This window comes from Salmo salar, chromosome ssa01 (genome assembly GCF_905237065.1).
Source record: "Salmo salar chromosome ssa01, Ssal_v3.1, whole genome shotgun sequence".
Classification (NCBI taxonomy): domain Eukaryota; kingdom Metazoa; phylum Chordata; class Actinopteri; order Salmoniformes; family Salmonidae; genus Salmo; species Salmo salar.
In genome coordinates, this window is record NC_059442.1 from 161,961,806 (window position 1) to 161,983,960 (window position 22,155).

Consider the following 22,155-nt stretch of genomic DNA (forward strand, 5'->3'; position numbering starts at 1 on the left):
TTGTATAAAGATAAAATAGTGACTGTCTGGGCTGTGCCAATACAACTCTTGGCAAAATGCCGGTTGTTAGCCAACGGGGTCAGCTGTTGCCACGTCTTCATCATGTAGAGGCGCATGAGTGTGCATCCATGGACAGTGTGCATCCATGGACAGTGTGCATGCATGTGTTTTGCATGAAATTGTGGAGTGTAGACTGCTGTGCCATCAATAATGATTCGCCTGTGATGTAACGTTATAAAATAAACAAATGCAACTAGTTAACTAAAGGCAACAGCTAACGACCTCGTTTAGTCAACTGCAACTGTTTAGTCAACTGTCAACTGCAACATAACGTTATAGCTAACTAAACGCACAATTATTTTATAACTTTTAGGTTGTTTGCGAGCCTGAGGTTTTAGAACTACTGTTAGCAAACTAGAGCTAGACGTGTAAGTTAGCTAGCAAACGTTAGTTATGCTGGTTCATGCTAGCTAGACTGATTTACCGCACTTACCGCAAGGCATTCATGTAATGACTGACTTATTTGCACTTGGCTAAAGTACATGCATTCCTACCTGAAATCTTGATATTCCAGAGAAACGAGTGGGGTGGAAAATCGATCACTTTCCAATGTATTGAGCCAAAAGAGAAGTAGCAAACGCACTAACTGTGGAAAGATGGCCGCGTTCTAATGACGTCAGACATTGCCACGTATTACCAAAGTGGGATGAGCAGTCGGCTCGTGTTACTAATCCAATGTGTTCCTTTTTTTTGTACCCTTTACTGTGTATACTTTATTGTATTTATACTTGGGATATCGCTTTTCAACAGTAAAAGTTCCAAAATCGCTGGAGGAAGTAAAGTGACAGAACTATAGGTTAAAAATGTAACCCCGGTTCTCTGATAGTATGAGTGAGGTATTTAGCTATGGGATACGCCTCCAGTTTATTCTTCAGAAGCCTTATTACACTACGCCAGCCATGATTGGCTGGACTTCGAGATGTGTGCGTCGGGGAAGGGTGTCCCTCCTACCCTATGCGGCTTCTCTGAGTCATTCAAGAATAAGCCACACCTCTTCCGCGCTCATCCAAGGAGGGTGTTCTAGTGAAATATCTCACTCATACAATCAGAGAACCGGGGTTACAGTCGTAACCTATAGTTCTCTTTCAAGTATTTGTTTTGGTATTTCACTGACTTCCAGACAAGCTTATCCTGACGACTGACTGCCCTGTGCTATATATCACACAAATGGGCATTGCCCCTCAGAAGATCCTACACGTAAAACAGTATACTCCAGGGTCGGTGCAGACATCGAGCCTATAAAACTTTGCAAATGTATGAGGCAAAGCCCAACTCGCTGCTGAGCAAATATCTCAGATAGAAATGCCCTTAAATAAAGCCCAGGACGTAGCCATTCCTCTAGTGCAGGTATTCCCAAACTGGGGTACGCGCAATGCTGTCGGGGGTCCATCACTCAAAGACATGTAGTACTGAAAATGTATATGGTTATATTATGTAAGAACAATGGTGCAACACTAATAAAAATATTATTTCATAACAAACGCGCTTTGGATTGCGGTCGCTGTCCACTGTTCTGAAACACATCAGTACACTGTTGAATTGTCTACTTTTCCTAGACCAGATAATTCCAAACTGGATGCCGTCGGGGGTACGCAAAATAAAAATGTGATTCCCATATAATTTATTTTTTGTAAAAACAAAAATCTTTACATTTTCAAACAGTCCATTTATATTTTCCAACGGGGCTATACATTTGGGTGAGTTTTTTTTCTCACCTGAGTAGCCTCGTTTCACTGCCAAAATAATGTCAAATACAGGTAGCCTAGTCAAATAATTAACATTCAATCACATTAACCGTGACTCTCTCGTGGGAATTCCACTAACAGTTTGTATGTAGCCAAACGTAGCTGCAGCTCATGTTGGTATCTGTACTGATGGCGCAAAAGACATGACAGGGAGACATAGTGGAGTGGTAATGCGTGTGCAAGCAGTTGCTCCCGACACCACTTGGGTACACTGCAGCATCCACCGAGAGGCTCTTGCTGCCTGACAGCTTGAAAGACGTTTTGGACACTACAGTGAAAATGGCTCCTGAACTCGTGTATTTTCTGCACTATGCAACGATATTGGCAGCGACCATGTAACACTTTTACAACATCCAGAAGTGCACTGATTATCAAGGGGCAAAGTATTGACACGTTTTTTTGAATTGAGAGACGAGCTTAAAGTTTCTTTACTGACCATAATTTTCACTTGTCTGACTGCTTGCATGGTGACGAGTTTCTCACACGACTGGCCTATCTGGGTGATGTTTTTTCTCGTCTGAATTATCTGAGTCTAGAATTACAGGGACTCTCTGCAACTATATTCAATGTGTGGGACAAAATTGAGGCTATGATTAAGAAGTTGGAGCTCTTCTCTGTCTGCATTAACAAGGACAACACACAGGTCTTTCCATCATTGTATGATTTTTTTGTGTGCAAATGAACTCAAGCTTACAGACAATGTCAAATCTGATATAGCGAAGCACCTGAGTGAGTTGGGTGCCCAATTACGCAGGTACTTTCCCGAAACGGATGACACAAACAACTGGATTCGTTATCCCTTTCATGCCCTGCCTCCAGTCCACTTACCGATATCTGAACAAGAGAGCCTCATCGAAATTGCAACAAGCGGTTCTGTCAAAATTGAATTTAATCAGAAGCCACTGTCAGATTTCTGGATTGTGCTGCGCTCAGAATATCCTGCCTTGGCAAATCGTGCTCTTAAGACACAGATGCCCTTTGCAACCATGTACCTATGCGAGAGTGGATTCTCGGCCCTCACTGGCATGAAAACTAAATACAGGCACAGACTGTGTGTGGAAAATGATTTAAGACTGAGACTCTCTCCAATGCAACCCAACATTGTAGAGTTATGTACATCCTTTCAAGCACACCCATCTCATTAACCTGTGGTAAGTTATTAACTATTTTCAGTGAACAAATAAGGCTTTATATGTAAGATGGTTAAATAAAGAGCAAAATGATTGATTATTATTATATTATTATTTGTGCCCTGGTCCTATAAGAGCTCTTTGTCACTTCCCACGAGCTGGGTTGTGACAAAAACGCACACTCATTCTTATGTTTAATGAATGTATAGTGTGTGTGTGGCAGGCTTACAACGATGGCAAAAAACAACAGTGCGCTGACCCTGGTGCTAGAGGGGGTACGCAGCTGGAGGTTGAATGTTTGAAGGGGTACGGGACTATAAATAGTTTGGGAACCACTGCTCTAGTGGAATGAGCCCATAGGCCAGCATGAGACTGAAGACCCTTACTTGTGTAGGCCAAAGCAATAGCGCCCACTATCCAGTGGCAGAGGCATTGTTTAGTGAGCGCCTTACCTGTGTGAGGTTTCGCCCAGGAAACAAAACTACAGAATTGGTTCATATGTAGTTTTCCGTTTTATTTTGGTAAATTAGTTGCAAGCCTGAAGATGTAAAATGCATGCGCTAGCCCAGGGCCACGTTCAGTTGCCAAAAGTTCTTGAACGTTGCAGATAGAAATGTGATGAATAGAGCTGATGTGATTTCCTATTCTACATGTCAGAGACATGTTTGTTCTACATAGCCTATTTCTATCTGAACGTTCCAAAACGGTCTGCTCTATCTTGGGATGTCCATACCCCATTGAAGTTGACATTTAAGGGGTTTAGTAAGAGTGTGGTGGTTAATTTCTGTATTACCAAATGAGGAGAAACAAACTTCACACACCAGTCAGAGTTATACTTAAACTACATATTTTATAATAAGAGCTTTGCAATAGCATTGACTTTCAACGATTCCCTATTTCTAATGAACCGTTGAGAGTGACAACACAAAAGTACAAAGATCTTTTATAGCCAAGATACACCCCTCTCAACCTATATGACGAACAACAGATACATAGAATGGTTACAGGGTTAAGATTTGTATGAAAGATATCTATAATACATAGCAGACAGCATCTGCTATGTCAACAGTTTTCATTGTACAGACCAGTGTCTGGTCCTCCTACTCCAAACTGGAACCATCTCTCCCTGGTATGGTATAGAACAGAAACATTAGCTCATCCAATGGCATAACTCAATTGTCAACTCTAAATACTCTGAAGTAAAACCCCTTCTTGACCCCACTCCTGGACAAGCTCACTGAGGGGAGTGAATCTCTAGGTCATATACTATCCCAGGAGAAGTGCAACATCAGAGAGGACATACAATGGTTCCATACACTGCCATACACCTCCCCCCAATGCCAAAGGAGGGAGTGACTTGCGCACAGACATTGTGGAGACAAGTAATTGGTTCCCCATTAATCACGCCATCCCTTCACATGGTTTAAGAATAGGTAAAGACACATTCACATATGAAGACAATGTTCCATCCTGTCCTCTTCCCTTTCTGATATTCTGCATAGCACCAGAGACATGTAAAAGACAGGTCTGACCTCTCCCCTCTCTGGGCCCCAAGTGACTGAGCCCCAGCTGAGGGAAGAAGTGCAACTGCCAACACCAGAGTCCAAAGGGATACATTCTAATAAGTATATCACATAAGCATATTATGCAGGTAAGACATATTAATTATCTATGTTACCCAACTAATTCTGATTCATCCGCCACAAGAGTTAAGGTTAGGGTTAAGGTAAGGGTAGCAGTGTTGTGGTCGAGTCACTTAAACTCGAGTCCCAAGTCCCCTGTGCTTGAGTGGAGTCACTAGTTCCTATGGCTGAAATCAAGTCTAAGACCATTGAGTTACGAGTCCATCAATTTAGAACAGGTCTTTATTATGCAATTGTTTCTAGTCACCACCATGGCAGTATATTGCCACTCCTTAATGAAAAACCTCACCTAATTTACTATTCATCACTACCTCACAAGTTATACTCAATACCTGTGCTTGAATACTTACACTGAACAAAAATATAAACACAACAGGCAAAAACTTACAGTTCATATAAGGAAATCAGTCAATTTAAATAAATTCATTAGGCCCTAATCTATGGATTTCACATGACTGGGAATACAGATATGCATCTGTTGGTCATAGATACCTTATAAAAAAAGGTAGGGGCGTGGATCAGAAAACTAGTCAGTATAAACCACCATTTGCCTCATGCAGCTCCATTTACATACAGTTGATCAGGCTGTTGATTGTGGCCTGTGGAATGTTGTCCCACACCTCTTCAAATGCTCTGTGAAGTTTCTGGATATTGGCTGGATAATGGAACACACTGTCATACACATCGAGCCAGAGCATCCCAAACATGCTTAATGGGTGACATGTCTGGTGAGTATGCAGGCCCTGGAAGAACTGGAAGATTTTCAGCTTCCAGGAATTGTGTACAGATCCTTGCGACATGGGGCTGTGCATTATCATGCTGAAACATGAGGTGTTGGCGGCAGATAAATGGCACAACAATCGGTCTCAGGATCTTGTCACGGTATCTCTGTGCATTCAAATTGCTATCGATAAAATGCAATTGTGTTCGTTGTCCATAGCTTATGCCTGCCCACACCATAACCCCAACGCCACCATGGAGCACTCTGTTCACAATGTTGACATCAGCAAACCGCTCGCCCACATGACACCATGCATGCTGTCTGTCATCTGCCTGGTACAGTTGAAACTGTGATTCATCCTTGACGAGCACACTTCTCCAGCGTGCCAGTGGCAATCGAAGGTGTGCATTTACCCACTGAAGTCAGTTACGACGCCAAACTGTAGTCAGGTCGACATGCAGATGAGCTTCCCTGAGATGGTTTCTGACAGTTTGTGCCGAAATTCTTCAGTTATGAAAACCCATAGTTTCATCAGCTGTCCCGGTTGCTGGTCTCAGACGATCTCGCAGGTGAAGAAGCCGGATGTGGAGGTCCTGGGCTGGCGTGGTTACACGTGGTCTTCAGTTGTGAGGCCGGTTTGATGTACTGCCAAATTCTCTAAAACGATGTTGGACGTGGCTTATGGTAGAGAAATTAACATTCAATTATCTGGCAACAGCTCTGGTGGACATTCCTGCAGTCATCATGCTAACTGCACGTTCCCGCAAAAGTTGAGACATCTGTGGCATTGTGTTGCCGGACAAAACGGCACATTTTAGAGTGGCCTTTTATTTCCCCCAGCACAAGGTGCACCTGTGTAATGATCCGCTTCTTGATATGCCACACCTGTCAGGTGGATGGATTATCTTGGCTTGGTTAGAAATGCTCCCTAATAGGGAAGTAAACACATTTGAGCACAACATTTGAGAGAAATACGTTTTTTGTGCAAATGGAACATTTTGGGGATGTTTTATTTCAGCTCATGAAACATGGGACTTTTATATTTTTGTTCATTGTATTTACTACACAAGTCAAACTCTTAGCTACTTATTTGTAATCACCTACTGATATTTGTGTAGGTTTTTTATTGCATACTGAAGACTAAAGGTTGACTTGTCAGATCCTGGCTATGGGGTGCAGGGGGGAAAGTGGGAGGGTCGAGAAAGATGACGTTCAAAGACAGACTACTTTTCTATAGTCAAGGGGAGAGAGAGATAAATAGCTAGACTGTTGCTTTACTATTAAACTCAATACTAGTATTGTTTTCAATTTCGTAAAGAAGTTTCTGTTTCTCAACTAGGCAAAGCAAAATAGTAAGCTGCTGACTGGTGGTTACGGGGAAGTGTATGCTATGATCGGAGGCGGTGCCGGAACATAGCCTGCCTTGCCACGATCATTTCTTGCCCCCCTCCCCCCCGCAGCTCATCAGCTGATGTCGGCTAAGTGTGCCGGGTGTGGCACGTCCTTGCCACTGCTAGAAAACAGAACCCTCGTTGCTCTGGGCACCTAGTGCTGCTAATATTCTGCTTATCGTAACCTATCCAGTCCAAGTGCAAATCCAAGTCACGAGAAGGCAAATCCAAGTCACCGATGGTTGAGTCCAAGTAGAGTCACAAGTCATGAAAATCGGGACTCGGGTAGAGGTTAGGGTTAAGGCCTCCCAAGGATCCCAGATAGCACTGACTGTTCCAAAACGTTGTGTCAAAGACAGTACAGTATTGGGTTAGAAACTCTGTAATTGCGTCCTGTGTCCCCAGGTGATGCCATCTTCATCACTTCTCACTTTTTTTGTTAGCTTATGCATCATTAATTTATGTGCCATGAACGCAGGTCACATTTTTGTCATTTTATTGAAAAGCATTTGCAAATACAGTACATGTAACCTATTAAAAAACAAAAAAGAGACAAAATGCATTATTGAGCATGTGTAACAAGTGGTATTAAAATGAAATCATTGTCATGAGATTTCTTTGGGGAGGAAAAATGTGTGAAACTTTTTGAAAAAGTCTAAGTAGAATAGGGTGATTGAAAAGAAACAAGCAAAAATATGTGTATATACATTTAGATTTACATGGGTCCAATTTGTCTGAAAAATATCAATAGCCTACATTTTCAATAACACTATTCCTGAATTGTATTGTTTTTTAGTGACATGTTATTTATAACGCATTATAAACAATTAATGCTATAAAACAATATATTGTTTGAGTGAATAGTGTTGTCAGCCTTCAAGAAACCAATGTCAAGCCACTGTCAAACTGTCATCTTGCTTCCTTGTGAACCTTGCCATTTGTAAGAGAACAGGGATTTAATTATTATGGAATTCTTTGTAATGAAAATAATTGAGTGAAATCTAGTCTTATCTACAGTTTCATATTTATGCTATTCTGATTGGACCTCGAAGAACAGAGCACAGGGTGTGATATATTAATAACATACAAAAAGGAAGGCATGGTGTGTTGTTGATTTATTTTTTTTACATCAACACCAAACATCACTTCTCGTTTTCAAGTGATTACAGCTATATACATCATTTTTGTACAAATACATTTCATATCTGGCTCAGAATAGTTTAAGACTTGTGGATGTCTTTTAGGCCATTCATAATGCGTGAAAAGACATGCAGAATACACAGAGTTCTAAATCTAATGTTGAACAAATCCAGTATTTATGGAAATGTAGGCCTATACAGTTTTAATGGAAATGTAGGCCTATACAGTATTTATGGAAATGTAGGCCTATACAGTTTTTATGGAAATGTAGGCCTAGACAGTTTTTATGGAAATGTAGGCCTATACAGTTTTTATGGAAATGTAGGCCTAGACAGTTTTTATGGAAATGTAGGCCTATACAGTTTTTATGGAAATGTAGGCCTAGACAGTTTTTATGGAAATGTAGGCCTATACAGTTTTTATGGAAATGTAGGCCTAGACAGTTTTTATGGAAATGTAGGCCTATACAGTATTTATGGAAATGTAGGCCTATACAGTATTTATGGAAATGTAGGCCTATACAGTATTTATGGAAATGTAGGCCTAGACAGTTTTTATGGAAATGTAGGCCTAGACAGTATTTATGGAAATGTAGGCCTATACAGTATTTATGGAAATGTAGGCCTATACAGTATTTCATGTGAATCTTGAATTTGTCTCATTATATTGTTTTTTGATCAGGTCTTTCATGTCATTGCGATGCAAAAGTCCAGCTTATGCATTATTACTACAAATTATTTATTATTTCTTTCTTTAAATGATACTGAGCCCTTTTAATTGCACTGCATAAAAGTTCCATTACTATTACATACTTTAACAACAGAGTACATCATATTAATAGTTTTCCTGTTCTAAATTTTATTAAAAGTCAAAACACAATTTCACAGGTAATTGCCAATGAACTCATAGTTTATCTAATTATCTAATATTGGAGATATTTAATAATCTGGAGATATTTTAGTGGTCCTCCTTCAACATGCCCTCATAACCAGGAATAAAACCCCACTCTTTTTCACAATTGAATTGACATAATGGTGACATGGAATGTTACGGTGTTCTGCAGTCAGTTGTATGACCTTCCAGGAGGTTATAACAGGCTTTATGTAATTCTTATGAAGTATTATGGCAATACATTTGAACTTGTTCTCACAACAGTAACTGACACAAAACTCTAACTGCTTATAGTAACAGACCTTTAACAGACCTCAAACTGTGCGATTGAATGCTTGCCACAATTCAACTATTTGCTCATAATCCACCACTAAAAGAGCAAAAGGAACTTAAAAGAAAAGTTTTACTATGACTTACTATGGCACTTAAACCTTTGGTTACTTTAGTATTGATGTCAGACTAAAAAAAGATTAAGATTTGTCAACAACAATAACAGTTACATTGTCTAACAAACAAACAACAATGCTCAATCGTACAGTACTAATAACAAAAAACAAAGGGGGGAAAAAAATTACGAAAAAAACGGTCTAAAATACTGGTAACTGGTTAATTAGCGGATTCCTAATACTGTTAAAATTCACTTTCAGTGTTACAATAATAAATTGAGGTTTGTTTTGTATACTATAGATTTTAAAAGGCAGGTGATGAGTCCCCAGTGATTGAAATGATTTACTGAACACTTCATATAGGAAAACCTGTAAAAAGCTGTATATCGATATTACTCAAGCACCTCAAAATACCAAACTTTTCACAAATAACAGTCATGTCTAAATTGATAAAGAAAATTGTGAATGTGACACTTGAGGCAACATAAGAGTTCCTCTCTCTGAAAAAAAACGTGATTAAGAATGATTATAGTGATAATAAAAAAACAAATGCAAGAAAACAATGGTGCAGCGAATGAGCATACAGTATGCCAGCAAATGAGGAGCATTCATTGGCTGAGCCATGGGTAGAGGGGGTGGGGTCCTTGTTGAGTCTCTGGAAGCACATTCGCTTGTCCAACTCCTAGTGGCGGGATTCTCTGGTAGCTCATTCGCTGTCTAGTTCCTTGTGGGGTGACGGGGGGCTGTCCCGCGTGGGCAGGAGATCATAGTGACAGGGGATGTGGCTGTTTTTTGGTAGGTCGTACGGGTCCTGGCCAAAGGGGCCGTGACCGTTGCTGTTCCCAGGTGAGTGGATGGCGTTGACAGTGGGCTCTTGAAATACAAGCATTTTCAGATACTGTTAGCAACATAGCAATGACACTATTATTTTCAAACTTTGGGAATACTCATTTAATCTGAGTTTGTCTAACAGTATCACCCCCTCCCACATTTTTTTTTACCAGACAGGACCTTCAATGGTCATAATGGATAGGTATAGGCTAAAAATAAGAGAAACAAAAATCCTACTGTTCCTCACCGACTTCGTAGACGTTCTTATTGGTGGGGCTGGTGTTGTTGATTTCAGCATAGGGCGAGTCTCGCCGTGCGGGTGACTTCATCTCAACGTAGCCGCACTCTACTTTGGGCATCAGGAGGGGTGGGTCCTTGATGGTGGCGTAGGGATTCTCTGAGCTGTTGAGGGAGCAGGAGCTGGCGTGATAGGGCGTTCCCTTCACCAGGTCTGAGTGACAGAGAAAAAGTCAGATATGGAATTCAAATTCAAACTGACCAACCTGTGTTTTATTATATACAGTATATGATATGATATACAGTAATAAGAGCCTACCTCTCATGGATTTCCCCATGTATCTTCGGTCCACTCCATAAGCTCCTGGTACAATAAAGAATGATATGAGAAATATATAAGTACATTATAATGATACATACAGCATTAAAACCACTCACTTTAAAACAAGTGTGCAATATGTTTGTGTGTGTGTGTGTGTGTGTGTGTGTGTGTGTGTGTGTGTAGTGTCCTGGTGTGTGTGATCTCACCCAGCTCGTTAAAGCAGCCCCCCTGTTTCCAGTCGGCAGGCAGGGTTCCAGTGTGGTCCGCTATGGGAAGCCTCTTCCTCTGGTCCACGTTCTTCAGGTTCACAAACAACTGGTTGTTCTTAGCCTTAAATACATCCCAGAACAACGTGGTTATGGTAATGATCCAGGCTTTTAACACATTATATGGAATTAATGATAATTATTGTTAGCTGTATGCTTTTGTTTTGGAAAAATGCTATTAGACAAAGTACAGTACCTCCATATATACAGTACCATAAGTATCAGCATGCAAGTTTGAAGATCTTTATTGTCACGTGCTGTGCAGTTTTTTATATGAAGTACAGTGAAATGCCTGTCTTGTGCAGTAGTACTGTATCTTATGTCGCCCTTTCCTGTAGTCAATGACCAAAAGTGACCTCTTTGGCCTCATGGGTGGAATGTTATTAATATTTTTCATAATTTCATAATTAATAAATATACTTAAAAAAAAAAAGAAAATACAGTGTTTCTTTGTCAAACAGTTTTGTTATATTTCAGTCTTCTGTGATGTATATAAAGTGTAATATTGGGATGCAAACTCAAAATGGAATATATTTCAACTCTATATCTGACACGGCACAGGTGTTTTCTTTTCTTAAGCCCATAACCATGTGTGTGAAGTTTATACTTTTGTTTCAAAGTAGATTTGTTTAAGCTACCAAGACTGTGTGGCCCTGATTCAGCCCACTGCAGTAAAAGGTTTTAACGTTGAAAAAAACAACTGTATCATCTCTATGATTCCATGAAATAAAAAAATCGATTATATTTTACCTAGCGCTTTTCACCCGTCATGAAAATGTAGTTCAATAGGGAGGGTTTGTAAATGGTGTACTAAGGGAATTGGCAAACTCAGTACACAGTTAAATGGCAAATATACCATCAAGCTAAGCTATCACAAGTCCATTAAAAAGGGGTCTCACCTTTCCATAGGGTAGGTTGTTGACATGTGGGGGACTAGTGCACTGGGTCAGAGTGTGGTAACTGGGGTTAGAGAAGTAGTTGCTGTTGGGATGTCTGTTGGGATGTCCGGGTGTCTGACTTGTTTGTGGGTGCGATGCATCTGAAAGACAGAGATAGACTGCATACTTAAGTCAGAACTAAAAACCCTTTCATCACAAGTATAGCCACATTAGAATAAATGCTAGTAAGGGGCAGTGGCTATTCATTTCTGTTGCAACTGCAGTAGGAATTTAAAAAAGGGCTATTTTAAATGTATTTCCTGAACCGAGCAGGGACAAAAAATATTTTCTCAGCACTGTCATAGTGATATAATTTGACCACAGGATAAAAGTATGTGCAACTGAATTAAAAATATAGATAAAAGATGAGGCTATAGTACCGCCAAATCACTAAGGCAATGGTGCCTATGCTTACCGGTGATGGCGTAGTCGGCGGCGACGCGGATGGTGGGTGTGTAGGTGACAGCGGGCATGGTGGTCTCCTTGCCCTTCTGCTTCTTCCTGTACACAATGAAGAGGAGGAGAAGGAAGAGCACCAACAACACCAGGATGATGATTCCCGCAATGACGCCGATCTGGTAGGAGTCCACGGGCACTGCAGCGCTAGTCAGGCTGTTGGGGTTTCCCACGATCACCACCCCGGCTATGAAGTGGAAGAAGGATTAAGTTAGGTCTAGGACATATTCAATTCAACTAACTCAACTTTATTCATCCCCTCAGTAGCTATTGTTAGAGTGCAGGTGCCTTAATGCTACTTATCTTACTCTTACAGATTTGCAAGGGGACACTAACAAGGGCCTAGTGGTAGGGGCTAAGGATCAGTTTGGTATTGGGCCAGTATATTGATATTGTTCTTTGAGCAGCCGTTACGTGTCTGAGTCTGATCCTAAAGGTGCCAGGTTTGAATCACGCCTTGAAACCTTGCACCACCAAATAAACGCCACATTGGTGTCAGCAGTAGGATTCAAAACCATCTTATCAATGCCAGGTTTGTTCTAATATGTAACGGTCTTCACCTTGGTCACACCTCACCCCCTTCCAGCCGGGGTTGCAGTAGCAAGTACCCGTCATGTGGTCACAGGTGGAGTTGTTCAGACAGTCGCAAACCTGACGACAGCCGTAACCATAGGAACCAGGGGGGCATTCTGGGAGCAAGCAAGGTAATCGACAAGCATATTACAATCAAAGTTACTCACTTATTCTTTAACCATGCATTACTGATGTACAACACTGTACAGGAGAACTTGTCATGCTTCTCTGAGTTAGAGTCAAAATCACTACAATGCCAGTTAATTTAGGAGAATAATTGTAACATAAAGAGACAACTATTTACATTATGAGAATATTTCAATAACATGATTTTTATCCCAGCTCTCATTCCTATCATGTATACCCTGTGTTCTGTAGTTATTCTGATGACACATAATCCTGTGGGGTAAACTCACTTTGCTCACAGTGGCGTCCCATGAAGCCGGTCCGGCAGGTACAATGGCCAGAGATGTGGTCACAGTCGGCTCCGTTCTTACACTGGCAGGTCTGGGAACAGTCCTTACCATAGAAGCCCAATGGACAGCCTGTCATGGATTGATATACTATCAGTCTTAGGTCAGCATTTGATTGAAGTGTGGTCACATACAGCCTGTTATGAAATATATTTTTACACAGGATCTAAATACAAAGTTTTATGACACTGTGTCATGATGAGGTGGGCAGTGCTAGATGGGGTGTGTGCTTGTGTGTGTGTGACTCACGTTGTGTACAGTAGAGGCCCGTCCAGCCCGGGGTACACTTGCACTCCCCGTCATAGGCACTGCAGTAGGCCCCGTTGTGACAGTTACACGTATGGATACAGTTGGGCCCCCACTGACCAGGGGGACAGGCTGAAAGACAAGGACAACAACCACAGTATGAGAGACACTGACCAGGGGGACAGGCTGAAAGACAAGGACAACAACCACAGTAGGAGAGAACGACACAACAATAGCCTCCTGGCTAGTGGCTATAGCCTCAAATATATCATATCATACACGTCAGCAGTCCCCCAGCCAATAGCCTGGGGGCGATGTCACAGTACACTAAAAGATGTTTACAGCACACACTATACAGAGTGGGGATTGAAAGCAGCAAGGTGTGTGAACTATCTTGCTAACCAATGACAATATTTGAGCCAATGAGCAACGAAGAACCAGGACGAATAGAAAACCAGCGGACCCTAGGTATTGAAAAGTCTCAACCAAAAAGACGTATTTTCAACGTCTTGTGCTCATAGGGTAAGGACTAGGAATGAACCACAGAAGTATTTCTATGGGCTGAAAATCCATGTATCATGAACCAACACCAGAGGGAGCCATAGTACATCAATCCCCAGACTGTCAGACACACTACTACACCCAATAGTGCCCTATTATAAACAGAAAATGTTCTCTCTCAGAATGTCTTCCCAGGAATTCGTCCTGGAAAGTCCATGATGTAACATTATGCTGGGCGAAAGTTATCGGGCTACACAAGTGGTCGGCGTCAATACTACTTGACACTCAGAATGCGAAGCATGTCGCCCCACGTCTGTGATGATGAGGCAGCCCATGCAGGGTATCCCAGGGTCCTTTAAGACTGTGATGAGTTAGGGGGTCATGAGAGGTCAAAAGGGGTCACGGAGGTCTCCTCACTTGGCAGTAATGTGAGCCAGGCCGAGGGGCTAGCGAATGTCAGCGCCTTAGATAATGGTGTCAGAGACAGGTAAATCTAATGTGGAGAGTGTCTCACTAAAAACACGTTCAGAGTCAGGGGTCGCAGTAAGTAGCACCTGTGGTCTGTCTTAATGGGCATTAATGGAACTAGGGAGTTTAGTGGAGCTGGTGAGAGGCTTGTCAAGTAGATTAGCAGAGATGGTAAATGTATACAAAATGGAAGTGTTAAAAGTGTTTTTGGTGTAATTAATCTAATGGTTTTGTAATTTGAGTTGTTTTGCTAAATTTATTCATTTTCTGTTATAGAAGATTATGACTTGCAGGACTTCTGACATGACTTGGTAGAACAGAGCAGGGAAATACTGGATTAGGAAATGTTCTTTAGCATGGAATGTTATCCAGATTCTAAGGATAGGATATACAGTATGTTCAACATATTCTGACATATTCTACCAATCCTAAGAAACAAACCTAACCCACAAAAGAAACAAGTTAATGTTAGATCCATATTAAATCTAAGAAAACAATAGGATATCTCTCCAAAATTGAATTTCAACTAATTTGCTGAATTTACCTAATTAAATAAGATGAACTCTACCATTCTGGGGATGCAGATAGACATGGTCACACAGGCTTTTTACAAGACATTTCTGTGCCGAAACCAAGCCAAACCAAGCTGTAACGAGCTGTGGTGGATGGTTACACATCCTGTATAGTTTCTTCAACAATGCTAAAAGGACATTGTGGGGAAACGTGAACCAGCATAGTTTGGTTCAGAATGGCACAATAGTGTGAAAAGTAATTTGAGAGTTCTCACGTTGTGAACAGTCGCTTCCAATCCAGCCGGGGTAACACTGGCACGAGCCGTCGATGGGGTTACAGGTGCCGTTGTTGGTACAGGTGCACCCCCACGCACAATTCTTCCCAAACCTACCACTGGGGCACACTGGGGGAAAAGGGCAAGAGAGTGTGAGACACAACCTTTAAATCAACATGTGAGTCAACAACCCTTACTGGCCAAAGAAGAGTCAATGGTATTTTTCATAGCGGAGAGTTACGCCATATCACATTCATGAATAACTCGAGGCAATGTTTTCATATCTACTGCCACATGACCACTGTATCACTATAATGCACATTAATTATCCCAGTCTATCAGGTAAGTAGCCTTATGAAGGAAATAATTTATAAAAAAAACACATTTATGGAAATTACTTGGATAAAGCACTCGGACACGGTATAGCCTGTACTGAAAAAGGTGTCATACAAGGTTATGTTTGAGTGTCATACTGGGTATCACTCACCTTCGTTGCAGAGGGCTCCCTTGAACCCTGGGAGGCAGTCACACTGGCCAGAGACATGGTGGCAAGGTCCAATGCTGTGGACACACTGGGGACAGGCCTGGCTGCAGCGGTGGCCAAAGTAGCCTGGTGAACAGACTGGAAGGACAGGTTGAGAATAATGAGTCAGACTTAAGAGTGAGACACATACTGACTTGAGATATTATACTGTATGTAACTGTAGTATGAATCACGCATTGATGTCAATGGAAGGATTTAGGACATTTCTAGTACAAAATGGTTGCTGCATATCACCAAGCTGGGTGCCAGGTGGACAGGGCGAGTTAACCCTCTATCGGGTTGCAAAATTCCAGTAACTTCACAAAATTCCCAGGTTTTCCAGAAATCCTGGTTGGAAGATTACCAGAATATGGTAGAATAAGCAGGAACTCCAGGAATCCACCAACCGGGATTTCTGGAAAACCTGGACATTTTGGGAACATATTTATATGTGCTGTATTTACACTGAGTGTACAAAACATTAGGAACACCTTCCTAATATTGAGTTGCACCTCCTTTTGCCCTCAGAAGAGCCTCAATTCATCGGGGCATGGACTCTACAAGGTGTCGAAGCGTTCCACAGGGATGCTGGCCCATGCTGACTCCAATGCTTCTCACAGTTGTGTCAAGTTGGCTGAATGTCCTTCGGTTGGTGGACCATTCTTGATACACACGGGAAACTGTTGAGCGTGAAAAACCCAGCAGCGCTGCAGGTCTTGACACACTCAAACTGGTGTGCCTGGCACCTATTACCATACCCTGTTCAAAGGCACTTATATTGTTTGTCTTGCCCATTCATCCTCTGAATGGAACACATACACAATCCGTGTCTCATGGCGTAAAAATCCTTCTTTAACCTGTCTCCTCCCCTTCATCTACACTGATTGAAGTGGATTTAACAGGTGACATCAAAAAGGGATCATAGCTTTCACCTGGATTCACCTGGTCAGTTTATGTCATGGAAAGAGCAATGTTTTCCTAATGTTTTGTACACTCAGTGTATATACAGTACCAGTCAAAAGTTTGGACACACCTACTCATTCAAGGGTTTTTCTTAATTTTTTACTATTTTCTACATTACAGAATAATAGTTAAGACATCAAAACTATGAAATAACACATGGAATCATGTAGTAACCAAAATTGCTAAATGTAGTAACCAATACAAATCAAAATATATTTTAGATTGTTCAAAGTAGCCACCCTTTGCCTTGATGACAGCTTTGCACACTCTTGGCATTCTCTCAACCAGCTTCACCTGGAATGCTTTTCCAACAGTCTTGAAGGAGTTCCCACATATGCTGAGCACTTGTTGGCTGCTTTTCCTTCATTCTACGGTCCAACTCATCCCAAACCATCTCAATTGGGTTGAGGTTGGGTGAATGTGGAGGCCAGGTCATCTGATGCTCACTCTCCTTCGTCAAATAGCCCTTACACAGCCTGTAGGTGTGTTTTGGGTCAATGTCCTGTTGGAAAACAAATTATAGTCCCACTAAGCGCAAACCAGATGGGATGGAGTATCGCTGCAGAATGCTGTGGTAGCCATGCTGGTTAAGTGTGCCTTGCATTCTGAATAAATCCCAGACAGTGTCACCAGTAAAGCACCTCCACACTATCACACCACCTCCATACTTCACGTTGGGAACCAAACATGTGGAGATCATACGTTCACCTACACTGCGTCTCACAGACACGGCGGTTGGAACCAAAAATCTCAAATTTGGACTCATCAGACCAAAGGCCAGATTTCCACCCGTTTCTTGGACCAAGCAAGTCTCTTTCTTCTTAATGGTGTCCTTTAGTAGTGGTTTCTTCGAAGCAATTCGACCACGAAGGCCTGATTCACCCAGTCTCCTCTCAACAGTTAATGTTGAGAAGATGTGGATGTTACTTGAACTCTGTGAAGCATTTATTTGCCTGCAATCTGAGTTGCAGTTAACTCTAATGAACTTATCCTCTGCAGCAAAGGTAACTCTGGGTCTTCCGTTCCTGTGGCGGTCCTCATGAGAACCAGTTTCATCATAGCGCTTGATGGTTTTTGCAACTGCACTTGAAGAAACTTTCAAAGTTCTTGAAATTGTCCAGATTGACTGACCTTCATGTCTTAAAGTAATGATGGACTGTCATTTCCTTTGCTTATTTGAGCTGTTCTTGCCATAATATGGACTTGATCTTTTAACAAATAGGGCTATCTTCTGTATACCACCCTGTACTCCACAAATTAACTTTTAACAAGGCACACCTGTTAATTGGAATGCATTTCAGGTGACTACCTCATTAAGCTGGTTGCAAAGTTGCCATCAAGGCAAAGGGTGGCTACTTTGAAGAATCTAAAATATATTTTGATTCATTTAACGCTTTTTTTGGTTACTACATGGTTCCATATGTGTTATTTCATAGTTTTGATGTCTTCACTATTATTCTACAATGTAGAAAATAGTACAAATAAAGAAAAACCCTGGAAGGAGTAGGTGTGTCCAAACTTCAGACTGGTACTATATGTTTATTATAATAATACTAATAATTTGGCTTATATTTGTCCTATTTCAGACTGTACAAGTGTGTAATATAGCCATGTGTGAATTGTTTTTTGCATATATGTTCTATATAAATACAACACAATCACATACAATATGAGCCATTAACACAATAATTGGTCATATATGAGATACTCACTGCGCTGGCAGGTGGTTCCCCGAAACCCAGGCGCACACTCACAGGTGCCCTCATCAGGAGAACAGGAGGCCCCGTTCTTACAGTTGCAAGGGAGGGAACAGTTTGGCCCCCAGCGGCCCTCGGCACATACACTGTCACAGTGGATACCTGGGAACACACTTTCACAGTGGATACCTCGGAACACACACACTTTCACAGTGGATACCTGGGAACACACACACTGTCACAGTGGATACCTGGGAACACAAACAACGTAGGGCTCACGCAAACAAGTCCACACAGGTCTGTCTCCCATTGACGTCAAGGCAATGCATCGCAGTGCTAGAGGCGTCGCTAAAAATCTGGGTTTGATTCCAGGCTATGTCACAGCAGGCTGCGGGAAAGTCCAAGTTGCGGGAAAGTCCAAAGTCCAAGTTTGTGGGAAAGTCCAAGTTGCGTGCGTTTATCTCAACTCTGAATCAGGCCCATAGAGAACATATATAAAGCCTTTATATACTATAAGAATTTGGGTCTGACTTAGGTGTTGTTAAGAAATTGTAAGGCCATCAAAAAATATATGGAAGGAGGGAGGGCTGTTCAACTCATGGATGGTCTAAGTACGGGCAGATGGAGGATGGGTGGCTGGTAGTAGGGACGGGTGTGACAACTAGGAGGGGCCTCACTATCTTCCTGGTGGATGGGAGCTGGAGAGGGGTGTTGGGATGGGATGGTCAGCTGTATGGGGAGGGAAATGGGTACTTAAGGTCTTCCACAACCTTTTTTTTTTCTTCACACATTTCATGTCCAAATTATAGCATTTGTAACCTTAACATTTTTTCCACACTGTGACACTGTATATCCTACTGCTGTTTCTCATGATTGGTATCATTAAAACATGGTGTTATCTTGGTCAAATTCATGTATCTTCTTCTTTTAATCTTCTAAATGAACAATATTGTTCTTGCAAAAGAAAACGTAGACACAGCAATAGGAAGAGAGTGGAGATACGAAGAAAGAGGAGATGGAAGGAAGAAAGAGGAGATGGAGATGGGAAGAGATAGGAGACAGTAATAGGAAGAGAGAGACTGAGATCTTTTAGGCTTTGCCTGTGACCCACCACATAAGCAAAGCTCATGTTTCTAGCATTAACCCAGTCTTTAACTGCAAGTGGGACTTTACTCATTGTTGATGAGTCACTGGTCTCTTATCTTACTGTTTATTTCTATTCTGTTGCCTAGTAACTTTACCCCTACCTATATGTGCATATCTATCTCAATTACCTTGTAACTGAACATCGACTCGGTACTGGTACCCTGTGTATATAGCCAAGTTATTGTTACTCATTTTGTATTTATTCCTTGTCTTAATTTTTTTTTCGATGGAATTAAAAATGTTTTTTTCTGCATTGTTGGGAAGGGCTGTAAATATATTGTATATTCGATAATAAAAAACTTAAAAGGGCCTTAAGTAAGCATTTCACTGTTAGTCTACACCTGCTGTTTACAACGCATGTGACAAATAAAATGTGATTTGATTTGAGTTGACAATGGTAGCATCAGTATCAGTTGGACAACACATAGCATACAAGGGTGAGGGTTAACTAACTCTACACTATAGCCCAAGGTTCTATTCATTCACACAATCACACCGTAGCGAAACATTTTTCAATAGAAAACTAAAACGATTTCAGTACCTTTTCTTCCGTTAAGTGCCTAATGAATACGACCCAGCTGAAGAAGGCTTGGTATTGTAAATCTGCTAATTACAGGGATTGATTTCCAGATTGCTGCAGGGTTTAACACCAGACGGCAGCCTCTTCACCCAATAACTATCTTTTGGCATTTGTTTCATTAGTCCATTGTTGGCATAGTCCCAAATTGTTTTGCTTCTCAGCAATCAAGTTTTCAAGACATATAACTTTCAAAATACACAAATCATCCCCGTATGATGAATTTTGCATCATATGATATAAAATGCATCATACGGGAATGATTTCTGTCAATACCATCTTACTGGCACAGCTCCACACACAAACAGAATACTACTAGGCTTTCCAATGCAGCATCTTTCCATTTGTGATGTATTACATTTACCAAATGTGGCTATTTGATTGGACTAGGGCCCTCAGTATTTCCTAACCAAGTGCCCCGACAAGGAAATACTCTGGGCATTAGTTGTAGGCTATAATAAGGCCCAGTCTTGGTAACGTCTCATAGTTTTTTAGTAAACAGAGGTAGCACACATGAAGTAACGTTAAATCGTAGGCTTAGCAAAAACAGAAGTAGAAAGGTTGAAGGGACTCCCACACACTGTGCACTGTACTTGCAAATAGAAATGAAAGTGTAATGTTTTGGTCACATACATGTAGTAGACCTCAGTCATTCAATTTCCCAAACAACATCTACAAGTGAATTGCTCTAATGGTTTATTAACATTAAGCCTGTCAACAAAACATGACATCTTTGTACCCTATCAAACTTCAAACTCTTTTGATGGTCTACATTACTTTCAATTTTGGATGGTGACACACAAGCAGCCCTGTGCCAAATGAGTAATATGATTCAATTTGCCAGCAATTTGTCCGCAAGTGGTTTTAACCTGCATTACAATGCTTCTCACATTCTCTGTCTCTATCAAGGAAGCCATTTTAAAGCAGCAAAGAAAACACACCAAGATTTTTATCTCTAGGACTTAGGAATGACACTAAGTTAACTTTTCCCCCTGAGAACAAGAAATGGAAAGGTGAGACAAGCGATATGGCTCTTTGTTATTGTCCAAGGGGATTGGTTTCAGACTATGACAATAAAGGCCATACAAGAGCAGCACACTAGACTGTCTGGGCACTGTGCCCCTTGGTGGATAGAGAGAATACTTCAATGGGGAGATTGGACACTATAGAGTTTCCCAATTACATTGTCTTCCCCCTGAATCACTTCAACAAAGGCATGGGCAAAGCATGTTGAGCATGTTTATGAAAAAAGAGACAGTTCTCAAACTTTTAAGTGTAAACGCATGTAATATGAGAGAGATATTAACTTGGAGTTGGCAGGACAAGCTGTGACAAAAAAATTGTTTTCTTCTGTTGGAAATTGAACCGTATCTGAGAACCAGGGAGTTCTCCCCCTCCTTCCTCTTCCCTGACTCACTCTGTATTTTCTCACTCTGCCACCTCTCTCTTCCTCTCTCCGTCTTTTTGCCACCTCTCTCTTCGTCTCCCTCACATCTCTCTCTTTTCACTCTTTTCCTCTTACCCTTCCCTCTCTGTGTCAAAGGCTTTCTCCCCCTCTATGTTTCCCTTACCCCTCTTTTCTCATCTCCCTCTGTTTTCTCCCTCTTTCTCTCTCTAACTTTCTCCCCCTCACTTTCTCTCTCCCTCTCTCCCTGCCTCTCTTTCTCCCTTTTCTCTCTCTATCTCTTTCTCTCTGGGTTGTTTTGATTCTCTCCCCTTTTCCTCCATCCCACCCCTCACTTTCTCTCCCTCTCTCTCTGGGATGTTTTGATGCTCTGGGGGTGATAGGCAACAGTGTGATGGAGTGCGGTGCCCAGGCTGGGGGACAAAGGGCTCATTGAGGGGCTGTGTGCGCGTTGCTAGGCGATGGCGGAATGCTGGCGATAAATGTCCGGCTAAGTAGCTTGGAAGAAATGCGTCAGTTTTTAAAGGTCTGACATCAGTATGCTGTGTAGGTATGGACCTAAGCAAAACACGGGAGAAGAGAGGGAAAGAGAGGAGACTTACTGGTGATATACAGTTTTTGTGCCATGCTTACAGGTCA

General features: G+C 41.5%; 2 protein-coding genes across 3 annotated transcripts in view; both read right to left on the reverse strand.

Moving 5' to 3' along the window:
* The window catches only part of prrc1 (proline-rich coiled-coil 1), a 46,081-nt gene extending 45,229 nt beyond the window's left edge, over positions 1-852 (reverse strand). The window contains exon 1 of the mRNA XM_014143911.2: positions 555-852. The gene's annotated coding sequence lies outside the window, so the exon portion shown is untranslated. The remainder of the gene's footprint in view (positions 1-554) is intronic.
* A 6,317-nt stretch (positions 853-7,169) lies between these two features.
* megf10 (multiple EGF-like-domains 10) overlaps positions 7,170-22,155 on the reverse strand; it is a 116,588-nt gene continuing 101,602 nt past the window's right edge. The window contains exons 14-25 of one of the 2 annotated variants that reach the window (XM_045693502.1): positions 18,404-18,550; positions 15,693-15,827; positions 15,206-15,334; positions 13,453-13,581; positions 13,147-13,275; positions 12,718-12,846; positions 12,117-12,344; positions 11,663-11,802; positions 10,704-10,827; positions 10,495-10,539; positions 10,186-10,389; positions 7,170-9,980 (exon numbers count right to left, since the gene is read on the reverse strand). In XM_045693502.1, coding sequence (XP_045549458.1) covers positions 9,814-9,980; positions 10,186-10,389; positions 10,495-10,539; positions 10,704-10,827; positions 11,663-11,802; positions 12,117-12,344; positions 12,718-12,846; positions 13,147-13,275; positions 13,453-13,581; positions 15,206-15,334; positions 15,693-15,827; positions 18,404-18,550 — 1,706 coding nt within the window. In that variant the 3' untranslated portion in view covers positions 7,170-9,813. Of the gene's footprint in view, positions 9,981-10,185; positions 10,390-10,494; positions 10,540-10,703; positions 10,828-11,662; positions 11,803-12,116; positions 12,345-12,717; positions 12,847-13,146; positions 13,276-13,452; positions 13,582-15,205; positions 15,335-15,692; positions 15,828-18,403; positions 18,551-20,696; positions 22,075-22,155 lie in introns of those variants that run through there. The other variant, XM_014143939.2, reaches the window with a different exon arrangement.